The sequence below is a fragment of the Coptis chinensis genome, chromosome 8, assembly GCF_015680905.1.
Source record: "Coptis chinensis isolate HL-2020 chromosome 8, ASM1568090v1, whole genome shotgun sequence".
NCBI lineage: Eukaryota > Viridiplantae > Streptophyta > Magnoliopsida > Ranunculales > Ranunculaceae > Coptis > Coptis chinensis.
This window is the reverse complement of record NC_141463.1, coordinates 88,080,946-88,096,345: the sequence shown is the minus strand read 5'-3', so window position 1 is coordinate 88,096,345 and position 15,400 is coordinate 88,080,946. Positions and strand designations below refer to the sequence as shown.

Genomic DNA, 15,400 nt, shown 5'->3' with positions numbered 1-15,400 from the left:
GCTTCTTCAACTACCCTTCCACTTGCTTGTGGAAGTCATCTCATTCGACATCACCCTCACGCCATCTTTTCTTTTGCTTCTTTATCAAACTTCTACTTTAAATCTAGCATTTGACATCTTGGGAGCCCCTTTTTCAAGTCACACACAATAACCCAAAAAAAATTATCTCACTCAGGAATTTTATCAAACACCTTGTCTACATAAATTTCGAGCACTATGGTTCTTTACCAAAACTCAAAATCCTAGTCGATATACCTCGCCTCGATACCAATTGTTGTGAATATATAAGTGCGGAAACAACGTTACCCACAACAAACGGATCAATCCTACACAAAGATCGATCCTTCACACTAGACAAGACTTCAACACCCTCCAAGTAATATCCCAACGCTTCTCATTAACAATTTAACAAGCATATAAAGTAAATATAATAATGCAAAAGAGAACCAACCACAAGACAAGGATATATCGTGGTTCGGCAATTTGCCTACGTCCACACCGGGCGAGATCCAAGCTTTACTAGAAGTCCAGAGTAACAGACACAAGAGCTCTCAATTCACTCACAAAGAATGAACACTCAACTCACTAAGAATTCTCTCTTACAATCTCTCTTTTCTTTCTTTTTGGAAAAGTTAGGTTTTCCAAAACTGATTTTGTTTTTATACCAAAAAACCAAAAAATCGCTGTTCTTGTAATGAGGCCCGCAAAAGACTGGCTGGCGCTGGCTTACTCTGGCTCTGGCGCCGCCTGTTAAAGATCTGAGGCTGGCCGCTTTTCTTTGAGCTGGGCTTTAAATCAACGGAATAGTGAGCGCGAAGTCGCTTCACTCTCTGCCTTGGGGCCTTCGACCGTGAGAAACAGAAATTTTCTCTACACCAACAGTTTATGATTTACAACAGATGGAGATTGAATCAACCTGCAGCAGGTAACTAATAATGCAATCTCTCATCATTCTCAAAGTTCAGACCTTCGATGCCCTTGAGAGTTGACTCAAAGTTCTTTATGTTTGTGGGATTCCGGCTAGAAGATGTGCGCTTGGCATCCAAAGAACTTATTGACGAACTTCTCTGCCCACTTACAACCTTCCTGAGTGATCCTGGGCTTGCCTCTGTAGTACGGGGACGAGATGGGTCGGTCTCACTCCCAACCACCATTGCATCACGGCTGCTAGAGACTGCAGCTCGCCTTGACGATCCACTAGACCGTCCCAGAAAACCTGAACTAGATAACTGCATGGATGAAGATGAATTAGTCGTCAAGAGAAATGACATCAAGAATAGAAGGCGAAATATCAGTAACTTTTTTAGCATAAAAATATCAACCAATCAGTAGCAATCAGTAGAAAACGGAATGTGTTTAGAGGTTCTTGGATGCCAAGAGGTTTGTTGTCTTTTCACTTGCTATTGTGCATTTGAATTGTAAAATGTAATCTATGCACAATATGTATTGAAAATACTGTGATTTACACTTGCTAAATCAATCTTCCGAAATTTTACTTCTTAGAATCCACTTAGTTGGTCACAGTATTCCAATGTGGAGTTATTGCTTAGGTCGTGAAGTTCTGTAGAGACAGTTGGACAAGCTTTATTCATGTAGCTGGTTGTCATTTGAGACAATTGGACATGGATATAGCCACCCTTTTTTTTAGAATTCGGTGAATCTGACATATGAGTTGTTGTATAGATTTCCTTTGTTGGTTGTTGTATGAAATATATGGTTTTATTACTGATTAGTGATTACTACTAGAGTCTAGGCTTTGAACATGAAAACAAAATATTAACAAATTCACATGGCTTTCAGGTGATGCGTTGAAGAAACTTGAAGTAAAAGGAGTTATTGTTCGTTTTGTAATTGGTCGGAGGTTTTTCCCAAACACTTAAATCCTTTTACTATTAGTTTATTTATGGATTTCATGCCCTGTCAAATGGTTTAATCATGTACCATTACCTATATGATTAAAACTGGCAGTGCTAATCGAGGTGATAAATTTTCTCAATTTTGAAGTTTTTGATTAATCTTGCTTTTATACATTGTAGTTACTGTGAGTTTCCGAAAAAAATGCTTGAACAGTGTAAAAACGGATCATTCATAAGCACGATGAATGGTCTCGAGTTCAGCCATTTCATTGCAGGGCAAAATACGAATATTGTATTTTATTCATAAAATTTTGGCAAGATAAGGAACAAAATGTTCTAAAGTTGGGAATGTTTTACTCTTTGATTTACGAGCCCGTTGTTGGTTATCTTAGAAACTTGTATGATGAAATTGTAGTATTGTTTAAAATGGATAGGTTCCATTACATGGCCATGGCAGATAATAGGCAGAGAATAATGCCCATGCCAGATGACCGGTTACCAGGGCGTAGTGAACCACTTGCGTATCCTGAAGCTGTTCTCTTGACTAATCCCATCAATCCTGATCTTAAAGGAGAGGTATTCTTTTTCTGTTGTATCTACCCAAATTTTGACAACTTTTTATTTCATATTTAGTCAAGCCAGATGAAGCATAATTGAGGCTCATATATCAATGCCTGCCTGAACCGTTGTATTCCAAATGCTATCATTATACATGAGAAATCATCCTACGTCTGCACATCTAAAAAACCATTATAATTAAGTTCAATGGTTTTGGCACTGAGACCTGTTGTATTTCAGAGTTCTTCATCACCTTTGCACGCACATTTTGTTCTTTCGTGTGAATCACCAGCAGCGACACCACCACCAGTAGCAGCGAGCACCAGCAGGTCCATGGCAGCAGCAGGTCCAGCAGCAGCAGCAGGCACCAGCAGCGACACCAGCAGCAGCAGGCACCAGCAGCGAGCACCAGCAGGTCCATGGCAGCAGCAGCAACAGGTAGTAGCAGGCAGAAGCCCCCTCCCCGTTCATTCGTCTCCAATATATCTATGTAAACCATTGCAGTGTCAAGGATCAAAATCAAAGTTGATGGCGTCCAGGACTTCACTTTTGTGCAAATGGCACCGGCCACAAACAATTTCAATAACTCTACTCAGATTGGCCAAAGAGGTTATGGGAAGGTGTATAAAGTTATTTTAGCTGATGGAAGTATTGTGGCCATCAAACGTGCACTTGAAGGTTCATTACAGGGTGAAAAAGAATTTCTCACAGAAATTGAGTTACTATCAAGAGTGCACCACCGGAACCTGGTTGCTTTGATGGGATAGTGCGAGGAAGAAGGTCAACAGGTACTTTCTCAGTTTTTCCTCAATTCCTGGATTAATTTACCCATTGATTACCATTTGATGTTCTATTAATCACTTTACATACTTTTCACATTAATCTCTTCAATTTGTCAGAGCACATTGATCTTCAGGGGAATAATCTCAATTGCACATATTCTGTAAATTAGTATTATGAGGTAATAATCTCAAAACTTTTGTGTTTATAACAAATTTTACGCAATCATGTTTCATTTTACTCTCATGATATAACCAGATTTCCTTTTATTAAAAAACAAACAAACAAAAATAAAATTAAAATGCTATCATCTGGATAGGTTAAAGCCTATATATATCATTCAATTCATTTAAGTGACGCTGAGTGTTATTAGAAATTAACAAATACGAATCCCAATAATAATAATGGTTTGCGGTTTTATTTATAATGGTAGGAAATTGCAACATTTTTTTTATCCCTTTCATTGCTTTGCAAATCTGTTTTAATTTGAAAAAGTGGCGAATTTCTACTCATACGTTTTCCACTGTTGCTTTGTCCATAGGTATTTTTCTTCAACAGAAGAAATTGCTTGAAGAAATGGGGCATTCCAAGGAGAGAAAAAGAAGAGAAACGGGTTTAAAAAAGAGAAACAGGTTCTACTTCCTGTTGTCTCCCCTTACTTTCATCAGTCGGCAACAACAAAGTTGTGTGACCAAGAGGTACATGTAAAAGACAGCGACAAGGACGTGGTGGCTCTGGAGAAATTGAAATCCCCAAATCAAGGCTTCTTCTTAATTCATAAAAGTGGAAAAGGAAGCATTAGATGTGAAGGACAATCCCCATACAGATGAAGCCACAAGAGATTTGGAAATTAAACCATCTGTTGTATAAGGCAGCTCAACCACTTTACTGGCAAGTAGAGACCTTTTGGAAGCCCAAGAGAAAACAAAAGGACTCTAGGTTCTTTAAAATTCCTTAGTGGTGTTATTAACAATGCTGCTTATCCTGTTCTTTGTGCTGATTATATGAAGCGTCTTTTCCTAATTCTCAAAAGTGGTATGCCTCGAACACTCTCAATCACGGGATCGACATTGGTATTATATTTTTTTAAGAAAAGTGATTTGACTATATATATAAAAGATTATTTGATTTGTACTTGATATGTTATATCAGTAATGGCCATGTTAGAAATTCATCAAAGCTCATTCTGCTAATTAGATATTTATTCAAGTGGATTTTAGGTTTTTGAGTCTAGCTATCTATGTAGCAAGTCCGGCCATAGGCCGGGCCAAATGGCTAGTTTAGTTAGTTATGGGGTATGTGAGTGTTTTTATAGGTGTGTCCAAAATCACCTCGATCTCAATAATTCTCGAATTTTTTTCATCAATTTTTGAATATATTCATACAATAACACACTAAAGGTTAACATACTGCAGAAATTTGGAAATGGGTTCACACCTTTTTAGGCCAATGCTCCCAACTTTCCTTGATAATAAAGAATCTTCTTATTTAAGTTGTTATTTATTTATTTATTTGTTTCTATTTTTAATTTAGAAAAGTTATTTCTTATTTTTTTTTCATTTTTTTTTCTAAAAAATATATATTTATTGATGGTTAAAATAAATCAAACAAATGATTTTCTCATTTTTTTTTTTTTGGAAAGATAAAATAGAGTTTAGATGCCAAGACATAGAGTCCCAAGGAAACTATTATGGGAGGTCTGAATAGATTTAGAATGTAGACAATGTTATAGACTGGCAAATTAAATTGAATTAAATATGAATAATTTCTTATTCTACACAACTCTAGATGTATATATAACGTATCAGTATCAAGTATATAGACAATAAGCTCTTAAATCTCAAGTCTCCACACCAATGGCGGGCAGCTCCAATTTTCTTTTAGTGTTGCTTGCACTTTTGATGTGTTCAACTGTTAGTGGTTTCTTCTGGGATAAAACATATGTGTATTTGAGGAACGAGATTGGTAGGGATGTACCGTTAAACTTCCATTGCCAATCCGCGGACGACGATCTTGGTGTAAACACAATTTGGTACAATCAAACATATACTATTGGCTTTCATGCAAACATATTTATAGAAACGGTGTTTTGGTGCTCGATGGATTGGTTTGATAACGAGAGCAAAGTCAAAATCAATGGAACCTTTGAGATATATCATGCTTTAAGAGATACAAGGCTGTGTGGGAAAAACTGCACTCGGATTGCAAAATATGAAGCTGTATACGCCTTCGATGAGGAGGACAACAACTCTCGATTTGTACTTTATGATTGGCCGGTGCCTAGGCAGGAAATGCTAAGTCTACATCATTAAAACCAAGCCTGAGAGGATGTGTTACAATAAAGTGCATCATGTTGGTGAATCAAATAAATATATGTCATCTTTACCAAAAAAAAAAATAAAAATAATAATAATAATAATATATGTATATATGTTTTAAGTTGGTGAAAGTGATGGTGAACAAGTCTATGTGTGTGGAGCATTTAATTTTGTGATTTCGCTTCCATTAATTTTTCATGCCTTGTGCTATCGTGAAATTTTGCATTCAAATATGTATATTTCCCTATTTCAATTAATTTAGTAATTGATTGTTTGCTCGTACCCCAATTCAATTATTATTAAGTTGACAATTTGAAATTAGATGCTACAGATTATAGAGGAAGTCTATCTTACAGAATATTTATTGAATTCCCATCCTTGCCAATCGAGTTTAAAACGGGTGATCTAGGACACACCCATAAAAATACTCCCGTACCCCATAAGTAACTAAATTTTTTTTTCGTACCCCAACAACCGCCTGAATCCAGTAATATCTCCAAAATTAATTTGGGGTATTTCCAATAGGGGTTAAAAAAAACGCCATTTTTTCGGCAATCTTCTTCTTTCTCCATTTGTTAAAATTTGATTTCATTCTCATTATGTTGGTATTCATCCTCATTACTTTGGTATGGTTGATTCAAATTAAAAGTGGGTACTTGCATGTTTATTAGTGAGAGAAATGCTGCTAAAGAAGAGGTTATTGAAAAAGAAATTAATATCATTTTTTTTAATAAAAAAAGAAATCAATATCTTTTTCTTTTTGAGTTACAAGTGAAAAACTTAGAATATCTACGGTTAAGTATTGGGTCATTAATATATTCTAATAAATGAATTGTTTTGTTTTTGGTACCACCGTAATTATAATTTGATATGAAAAGTCTAAATGAATTGTTTTCAAGCATGGAAAAATGTTTCCCTAAATGAATTGTTTAATAAAAAAAAAGATAATTTAGAAACATAAATATGTCTAAACCAATTTTATTTATTTATGTTAAAGTTGGGGTATGAGAGTGTTTTTATGGGTGTGTCCAAGATCACTCTTTAAAAGCTAGCCCATTCTTTACCAAAAAAAAAGTCTAAAAACACATTTTATTATTTTTGAAAGTCATAATGCTTAAAACATAAAATCCTCGGAGCTAGCTCATTCTACCTTGTCTTTTGTAAGAAAGAAATTAAATAAAAGGTTATTATTTAGGTTTAGTCCTACTTTTTTATGGGGTATTTAGGCTTTTGTCCTAAAATTATCGATTATTAGGTTTATATCCTACTTCCATCTGTTGACCGTTACTCGTCTCAATTGACCATAGCCACTAAAACTGGTGGAACGAACCAAAGATTACTTGTAAAGAAAAGAACTATATTGATTAAGAACTTAGGAGGAAATAACACTACACCATAATGGCCATTTTGTAACAGAGCAAAATTTTCATTTGTAATGAATATATCTGTTACTACCTTTCTAATGGACATAACTGTGAGGTTTGTTGGTATCCGTTAGTATATTCAATTGATTTTTCTAATTATTATCAAATCTAATATTTTAATGTTTGGTAACAATTGTGTCCGATAGCAAACAACTAAAATAATGACCAGAAGGGTATATTCGGAACTAACGGACAACATTAAATTAAATAGAAAAAAATTGTGCCCGATGATTTACCATTCTCGTCTCTCTTAAGCCTCCATGGAACACTTCCCCCGTCTCCCCTGTCAAACCCTCGCAGACGAAGAAGGAAATAAACCAGGTACGTTTTTTTTCTTTTCTTCTACCCAAACCCCATCTAGTGAATTTCTAAAGGGTTTTTTTTTTTTTTTTTTTTTATTAAAGTGGAAATTTTATTGATCATGAATGATAATGAATTTTACAATTAATTATGACAAGCGTGCAACAAGCTGCGCCGCAAGTCCTTTCTAAATAGCAAATCCTATCATTCTAAAAACAAACTCGTTAGAACCAGCTGTCATAACGTTATAGTCCATAACTTTCTGAAGTCTCTTGAGTAGCTCAACAGACTGTTGTTCCAAGAACCCAAAAGTGTCGAAACTGAACATAATAAAACAATGCTGATTAGCCCTACAAGCTTCCTCATGCTTCTCCATCTTTCCTGTTGTTGCCCTCTTAGCAGCTTCTCCTACCTCAAAGTCACCATTCCCCAACCCTACCAACGGAGAGACTCCAGTTACATCAACATATGCATGCTTTCCCTCGGACCAACTGTAAATCAAGATATCCGCAGGCCGAAGTGTCGATTTGCCCTCATTCGGATTAGTGAGAAAGTTAACAGGAGCCTCTTTCTTCACTTGTACCCCAGCCCTCCAAAATGCATCACACAAAATGTCTCTAACATGATCATGTCGGTATTTAAAACTAGGGAAATGTCTACAATGTACTACATGGTCCCCAAAAGCATCTAATCTACTTTTTTTGCATATAGGGCTAAGACCCCTGTCAGAGTACAGAGGAATCATAAGACGGTACCTGAGAATGGCATGATACTCCACCTGTGACATACGTTGTCCAAGTCCCTTCATCGGAATAGCAAGTAGAAAATCTTTTGCATGTTCCGACTGCAAGCATCCCATGACTGCTTTCTGACGAGTAGAGAACTCAAACTCCCTCTCAAGACTAGCAACAATCTTACCGTAGAAAGCTTCCGCCAAAACTTTTTGTGGTTTTGAGGGGACGGTAACATTCACAGCCAGAGAATCAAGGTCAAAATCGGGGAAGAAGCGAGACGAATGCACTAGTAGCATCACTAAGGATCTCACCCATAGGCACTGGACCACAACTCCTAAGAATGTGGTTCTGAAGCTCTAAAGTCTGAAAACGGGAGGCCACAAAAGCAAAAGCAGAGACATCAGAGGCACAATAGATACCTAACCCACCAAGGCGCAATGGAAGCGTCGCTAAACGCCACTGCAAATCACCGAAGCCAGGACCATCAGAAACTATAATGCCCTGCAGAACCATGCGAATGTGCTGATCAAAAGTCTTAGTTGCCTCTCTAAAAAAAAAAGTGGTGGACAAGTACGAACTGCAAAAACCAACTTGAAGAGCCCTGCACAAGCTCATAAAAGTGCTAACTCACACTGTGGATCCTCCAATGCAGCTAAACGGTCCATCGAAGTCATAGCCTTTTCAACACGCTTACGAGCAAGACTCATGACAAAAGAAGAATCGCTGCTAATCTGCCCTCCAAGTAACCTGACCCCCTGCTGAGGACAAGATAAATCTGAAGGAAACAGACCAGGAGTGGAACGACGCGGATCCAGTGATGGCCAAAATATAGCAGTCTTGGCCACATTAAGAACCAACCCATAAGAAGGCCCTTCTTCCTGAATGATACGCAGAGCTGCCGCCACTTGTTCTCCATGATCGAACTGTTCAAATTAGGTTTATTTAGTTCACTTGCTGATAAATTTGGGGAAATTAAGCTTTGTATTGAAACTGTAAGATTGGACTCTAAATTTACACTTCTCGATCAATTGGGTTATTTCGTTGGTTGGGGTTCAGTTGGCTAATAAACAATCGAAAGAATTTCGGTATTAATTAAATAGTTTTTGTTTATCTAAGATTCAGTTTTCCTTATAAACTGTTTCTGTTTATGTTTGATTTCCTAGGTTGTGACTGCTACATAGCTTTTTCTCTCTTCCTTTGATAGACACAGGAAGGTTATCGAAATTTTGTTACTTATTATTTTTTTTTACTAGTATTTTTTCCAGTGAATTCAATCTTCAGATAATAGGTTGGTTTCATGGTTATCTGATTAAGAGCTATTTATCTTATACAATCAACTCTTGAATTATATGACAAGAATTCAAATGGCCCCTTGTTCTTATTCTCTTTTCATTGGTGATGTGATTGGTGATAATTAAATTTGTATTTTATTGTTGGTTGTTTTGCTTTTCGTTTTTATAGGTTTGTAGCGTTGTGTTCAGAACTTGGATGTTGTATTAGGCATAATGATATATATAACGAGCATTAGTGTTCACCTATGTTTGGTCTGAGGGATATGCCATTGCAGTTAGCTATAACTGATTCTTATGGAAGTCAATTTCACTAGTTGCAATTTCACACCTCTGTGCTTAGCCTAACTTCGCTTAAGATATGGAGGTACAAACTTTGGGGAAACCAATTGATTCTTTACTGGAGAAGGTCTTGTGCATGAACATTCTTTCTTTTGATTATTTTAAGGAGCTTTACAAACTTAAGAATTATCATGAGGTTATAGACGAGATCTATAATCAAGTTGATCATGTGGAGCCTTGGATGACTGGAAACTATAGAGGTCCTTCAACTGCGTTTTGCCTTTTATACAAGTTCTTTACAATGAAGCTCACTGTTAAACAAATGCATGGGCTTCTAAAGCATGTTGATTCCCCTTATATTAGAGTTGTAAGTATGTAATATCAGTACTTCTTTGTTAATTCTTTGATTATCTAGATAGCATTTTATCTGCAACCTTTTGTTGTACTTAATTGCTCATTCTTGAAAAGCACATTTTCATTTCTTATCGAATACCACTCTATTGCAACACGTCAGTACACGACAATTCATTCGCGTTTAGTTTTTGAAATTCCATAGATGAACTTATTGTCGTTAGTACATACTAAACATCTCAAGTAAGCAGTAACTCACACCAATTAGTTGTTCCACAACTTAATGGTTTATGATAAATGTATGTCAATCATGAATACCTTTTTGAGGATTTTGTTCTCACCAGCAGCAAGAAAAACTTTGGGACATCTTTCCTGAGGTATTAATAGAGGAACCCTAAGTTCATGGTTCTCTTTACATGTCGCCTCTGCCTGTAACATAGGCCTATTGTTTATGTTTTTATATTTTAAACTATAACCGTTTATATCATATGGTTCCTTATAACCTGTTTTCGTGTTTTTTTGTCTTGTCATTGCTGTCCATTATAACTGGAGTGTCTTCATAGTTTTGAGCTTTTCTGTTGTTGACTTTTCAATATGTTATTTATCTAATTTTATGTTGTAAAGTGTATTATCTTTTCACATCTGTATGTTGTTTATCTGGACAAAAACTGATCAACTGACACTATATCATAGATTGATAAAGTAACCTAACATGACATGATAGATAACATACTAAGGTTATTAATCATTCATTTCTTTTATTTTTGTTGATCATGAAATCGTGAACTATGATCTTAAGTGGGATGAAACAAGATTAACAAATACAATGACACTAATAAGGGGGACCGATGATATCATTATACTAATAAGTTTTAAATTGAATGCTAACCTGGTATAAAATCTTTACCATGCATGGGTGTACCATTGGATTGTAATAATTGTATAAGGTTTTCATCCTCGTTAGTTTTCATTTTTCGATATTGTGGGGGAAATCAGTTTTAGGATTCCATCCTATTATCTCATATATGGACTCCTTTCCTTTTGTAAGAGCATTTAATGGAGGTGTACGTGAAGTTGCACCTCCATATAGGAGCTACCAACCTAGGTGCCATTAGCGTTTTCCACTCATTTTTCATTATACAAGTGTGTGGAAAGTTCCCAAATTTTGTTTATTGAATGCTAACGTTCACACGAGGTATAGTTATTGATTTGTGATTTTCTATCTCAGTATTCTATCTTGTGTTCATCTTGTAAGTTGTTAAAGCACTTGATATGTTAGTTGATGAATGAGAAACAATACTTTTGTTGCAGATTTGTTAAATACTTAACACTTTCTAGTTGTGTTATGATGCCTTAAATTTTTCTTTTGCATCATGCCATTAATTGTTAAAGTGTTTTCGAAATTTAAGTTCACTGGAGAATGTTAAGGAAATATATGACAAAAATCACAAAATGCTTAAGTTAGTTGAAGGGGAATATTCACCTCATAATAGTGAGGTCATGATTGCTTGAAAAATTAAAGTACGCTAATCGAGATGGCATTGCACTTTTTTTTCTAGTTGACTATGGTATGCTTCTCAAGGAACATATCAATATATTTTGCTTTATTTATGTAATATTTAGATTATCCATTTTATTTTCTTAATAGTATCACGCACCATTTTTTGCTTAAACCTAGTACAACATTCATAATCTTTTAAGGTTAGTTTCATGTATATGTGATGTATTGGTATAAATGACAAATTATGTGAGAGTCACTTTCTATTAAATGACGAGTTAGACTTGCTTGTTAAGTGTTTTATACTATTGTGCGTATGTAGGTCTTGTGGAATCGGCTTCTAATGGAATTACATGCAACAATCGACATGAAATTCTGGTTTTGGGAATCTCTGAGTTTTATTCAAGCATTGTACTACTTACCATTTGCTAGTTGTTTTTGGTACAATTTGTTATAGCCTGTGGATGCATGAATAGAATGTTTTGGTTAAATACATGAGTTTTGGATGAATAAAATACACTAGAATTATTGTTTGAAGTTCATTGTTGAGGTTGTAGTATATATATTTGTTAAATTATTTGAATAGTAGAGTTGGTTTAATTTGTGGATGAATATAAGTGGTTTTATATTGTTATTACTTGGTTGATGAATATAAGTGGTTTTTTGTTTTATTTTTTATTTTGTTTTGCATGGGTAAAATAGTAGTTTCAATGCCTATATTGTTCATCACGCATTTTGCCTAAACTTGGTTGCCATTTTTTTTTTTGTTTATTTTTTATAAAAGTTTTTTATAAAAGTTGTTTGTTTCGTAAGATTTGGTAGAGTGTACAATGGAGGCCAACCCAAAGTCACGTGGAGTACTAACTATTTCTTGTAGGGGGTGCAAGTATCCCCAAAATTAAAACTGATTTTTAAAAAATATATATCGACCATTAGTAATGGATATTTATGTTACAAACAATAGTTAGTAAATATCACATCCATTACTAACGGATATATCCGTTAGAAAAGACAAATTTAATTGGGCCACCAACAGTTGGCTATCTGTTACAAATAATTTTAATAATGGATATAACCGTTACTATAACTATTATCAGTAACGGTTATATCCGTTACTAAATTTGGTCTAAGTGACAGTGACACCCCAGAGCTAACGGATATAACCGTTAGTAACAATATAAGTAACGGATATAACCGTTAGTAAATGCCTTTTCTAGTGTAGTGTAATGAATAAAAATTTATCATTCGTGTAAAAAAAATATTGATGACTATAGTAAACACATTCTACAGGCGACTATGGTTTAAAATGTTGTTACAAGGCATCAAGGCCAATGTCAAGCTCCTCCGCTAGCTGCTAGCTCATCCATGTCATCTCGATTTTGTGTCTTTTTCAAAGCGAATTTGTTTTTCGCATTGTCCAATGCTAAACATTGAAGTGCATTTCCACGTTTACACTCTCAAATGTGCACAAATTTTACTAAGTTGAATTGCATTAAAAAAAAGAACCCAAATGCATGTGTTTAGGGTAGGGCAACTTGAATTGCATTAAAAAAAAGAACCCAAATGCATGTGTTTAGGGTAGGGCAACAAGCTGCACCTCCCTAATCCAAAGCAAAATCTCACTTAATACACATAAGAAATACAAGTATCTTGAACTAACAAAATCTATAAAACACTTCAAAAGGAGCTTCCCAGTTGTGTTGCGAATATGGCTTCCCTTCGATAATGTCAGCCTCCTCAAGAGGTAGAGCTGCACCGTTTTTTGGCAATAAGGCATCAGTTGTAGTGTTAGCTTTCCTCCACAGTCCACACTGTAGAAATCTTGAATGTTTGCAACTCATTCACAATTTATTTGAATTTATTTTCTTTTTGTTCTTTTATATTGTTTCCTTTTTCGTGGTAGATGAAATACCAAGTATATCCCTAATGCGAAATAATAAGCGGCCCAGCCCAACCGAAATGACATAGTGTATATAGTATGAACAGTCATTGTTCATACCTATTTAGTGTATATACATCATCATGAGTTATGAACAATCATTGTTCATATCTATTTGAAGTATGAACAATCAATATAATATTCATATGAACAATCATTGTTCTTACTGATCATACATTATGTGATGTATGAGCAGTATGAACACTTATTGGAGTATGAACAATGAGCTATGAACACTCATTGTCCATACCTATTTGAGGTATGAACAATCACTGTTCATACCTCAACATGAGCTATGAATACTCATTGTTCATATTGTTTATACATCAACATAATGTATGATCAGTAAGAACACTTATTGGAGTATGAACAATCATTGTTTATACCTCAACATGAGCTATGAAAACTCATTATTCATATGAACAATCACGGTTCATATTTATTTAGGGTATGAACAATCACTGTTCACACCTCAACGTAATGGATGTATGATTAGTAAGAACTTAACATCTATTGGAATATGAACAATCACTGTTTATACTAACATACTGTTCATACTAACATGAGCTATGAACAATGATTGTTCATACCTTAACATAATATATGATTAGTAAGAACACATACCTCAACATATTGTATAAGTTACGTTAACCTATTTGGGTATGAACAATCAATGTTTATAAATCAACATAAGGTATGAACACTTTTTTATAGCAAAATGACTGAAAGGGTAAAATCGGAAAATATTTATTTCAAATCCGGACTATTTATTCTTACGGGTTATTTTTACCCAAAAATTAGTTCTTCAGGTTATTTACACCCGAAAATTGTCTTTCAGAGTAATTTTAAAAAAAAAACACGGTTCTGTGAGTGATTTTCACTCAAATGGGCCTTGGGAGTTGGGACCAATTTCTTGTAAAACCAAAACAAAAGGACATTTGAGAATCACTTAGTGACTACGAATGAAAAACTTATTTCCAGGCCGGGTACATCACCAACAATTCTTCAATGATCATTCTTGTCCTTATAAAACAAGGTAAAGTCGGACTCAATCTGAAACAATCGCAACCCCGACAAACTGTGTTTACCTGAAAACCACCAACAACCTTCAAATCATACCGATAAGTCCCAAAAAAGTAAAAATCCAAACTAATTTGTCTGTCGTAATTAGTAGAACCTACCAAGCATTTCTTCGAGTTGGATTGCAAGGCTTGAGTAACAAGCATGATCAAGAATGCAAACCTTACAACCGACAATGACTCCGTCCATGTTAACCTTCACGTACACCCAACGCTCACTGCTCTGCACTCCTTCATTCTCATCATCACAGCCATGAGGATTCATCACTGGCTGGGCCATTCCAGAGTTTTTCATATAGGACTTTAGGTGTGGCAAGGACATAAACTCGTTATATTCCACTGGGCTTACAACTGATTTATACAAAAACATTGTTAGAACTTACAAGTAAAGCTGCTACTGTATATAATGTTTAGATTCAGTACTGTTTGTTCGGCCAAGCTTCTAGCAAACCTGCAGGAACATCCGAACATATATGGTTTAACTGCTGCCAGCTTTAACTAGAAAACTTATCAAAGTGAGACACAAATTCAAACTAGACTTGCATGGTGAGATTTCAAATCTCCTTTTCTTTAGTACTCAGTTCGGTTGAGTCCTGGTTTACTTAATTGATTCTTAGACGTGATTTAGCCTAGTGTAGACGACTAAATGTCCTTTTTTTTTTGGTTTTATGTACCCACGCACGGAATCTTCCTAATTTGTAGCGATTTTGTTTTGATTTTTTTGCTATCTCTATCTAATACCGTTACTACCTTCGCTTTGGGTGTGAAATAAGTGGGACAGGTGGTCGATTAATTTTTGTAAGGTGTAAAAACTTAAGTTTTCCACCGGGCGGAGAAGATCTGGCCTCAAAAAAATTTTTTTTTTTGCATGCATTACACATACCTCAGCAATTTAAGGAGTACCTCTAAGATTTATGTAATTCCGGTCAACCCCACCTTTTCCTAACGGTTTCTTTTTTCAGTTTAGAGCCCATAGCTACATATTTTGTAAC

General features: G+C 35.3%; 1 protein-coding gene and 1 pseudogene across 3 annotated transcripts; both read left to right on the top strand.

Moving 5' to 3' along the window:
• Positions 1-881: 881 nt before the first annotated feature.
• Positions 882-4,328, top strand: LOC147483966 (uncharacterized). Of its 3 annotated transcripts, XR_015206416.1 has the most exons (7): positions 882-1,380; positions 1,801-1,861; positions 2,291-2,432; positions 2,655-2,760; positions 2,807-3,202; positions 3,314-3,375; positions 3,753-4,328. XR_015206416.1 is itself a non-coding variant. In XM_086580956.1 (5 exons), the coding sequence occupies exons 1-4, from the start codon at positions 1,371-1,373 to the stop codon at positions 3,051-3,053; spliced, it is 612 nt and encodes a 203-aa protein (XP_086437082.1). In that variant the 5' UTR covers positions 882-1,370; the 3' UTR covers positions 3,054-3,202; positions 3,314-3,375. The 3 variants fall into 3 exon arrangements, 2 of the variants coding, with proteins under 2 accessions (XP_086437082.1, XP_086437081.1); XM_086580956.1 differs by lacking the exon at positions 3,753-4,328 and having other exon boundaries at positions 2,655-3,202; XM_086580955.1 differs by lacking the exons at positions 882-1,380; positions 1,801-1,861; positions 3,753-4,328 and having other exon boundaries at positions 1,869-2,432; positions 2,655-3,202.
• Positions 4,329-9,620: 5,292 nt separating this feature from the next.
• LOC147483965 (pre-mRNA splicing factor SR-like 1 pseudogene) lies at positions 9,621-9,920 on the top strand (annotated as a pseudogene).
• Positions 9,921-15,400: the final 5,480 nt, after the last annotated feature.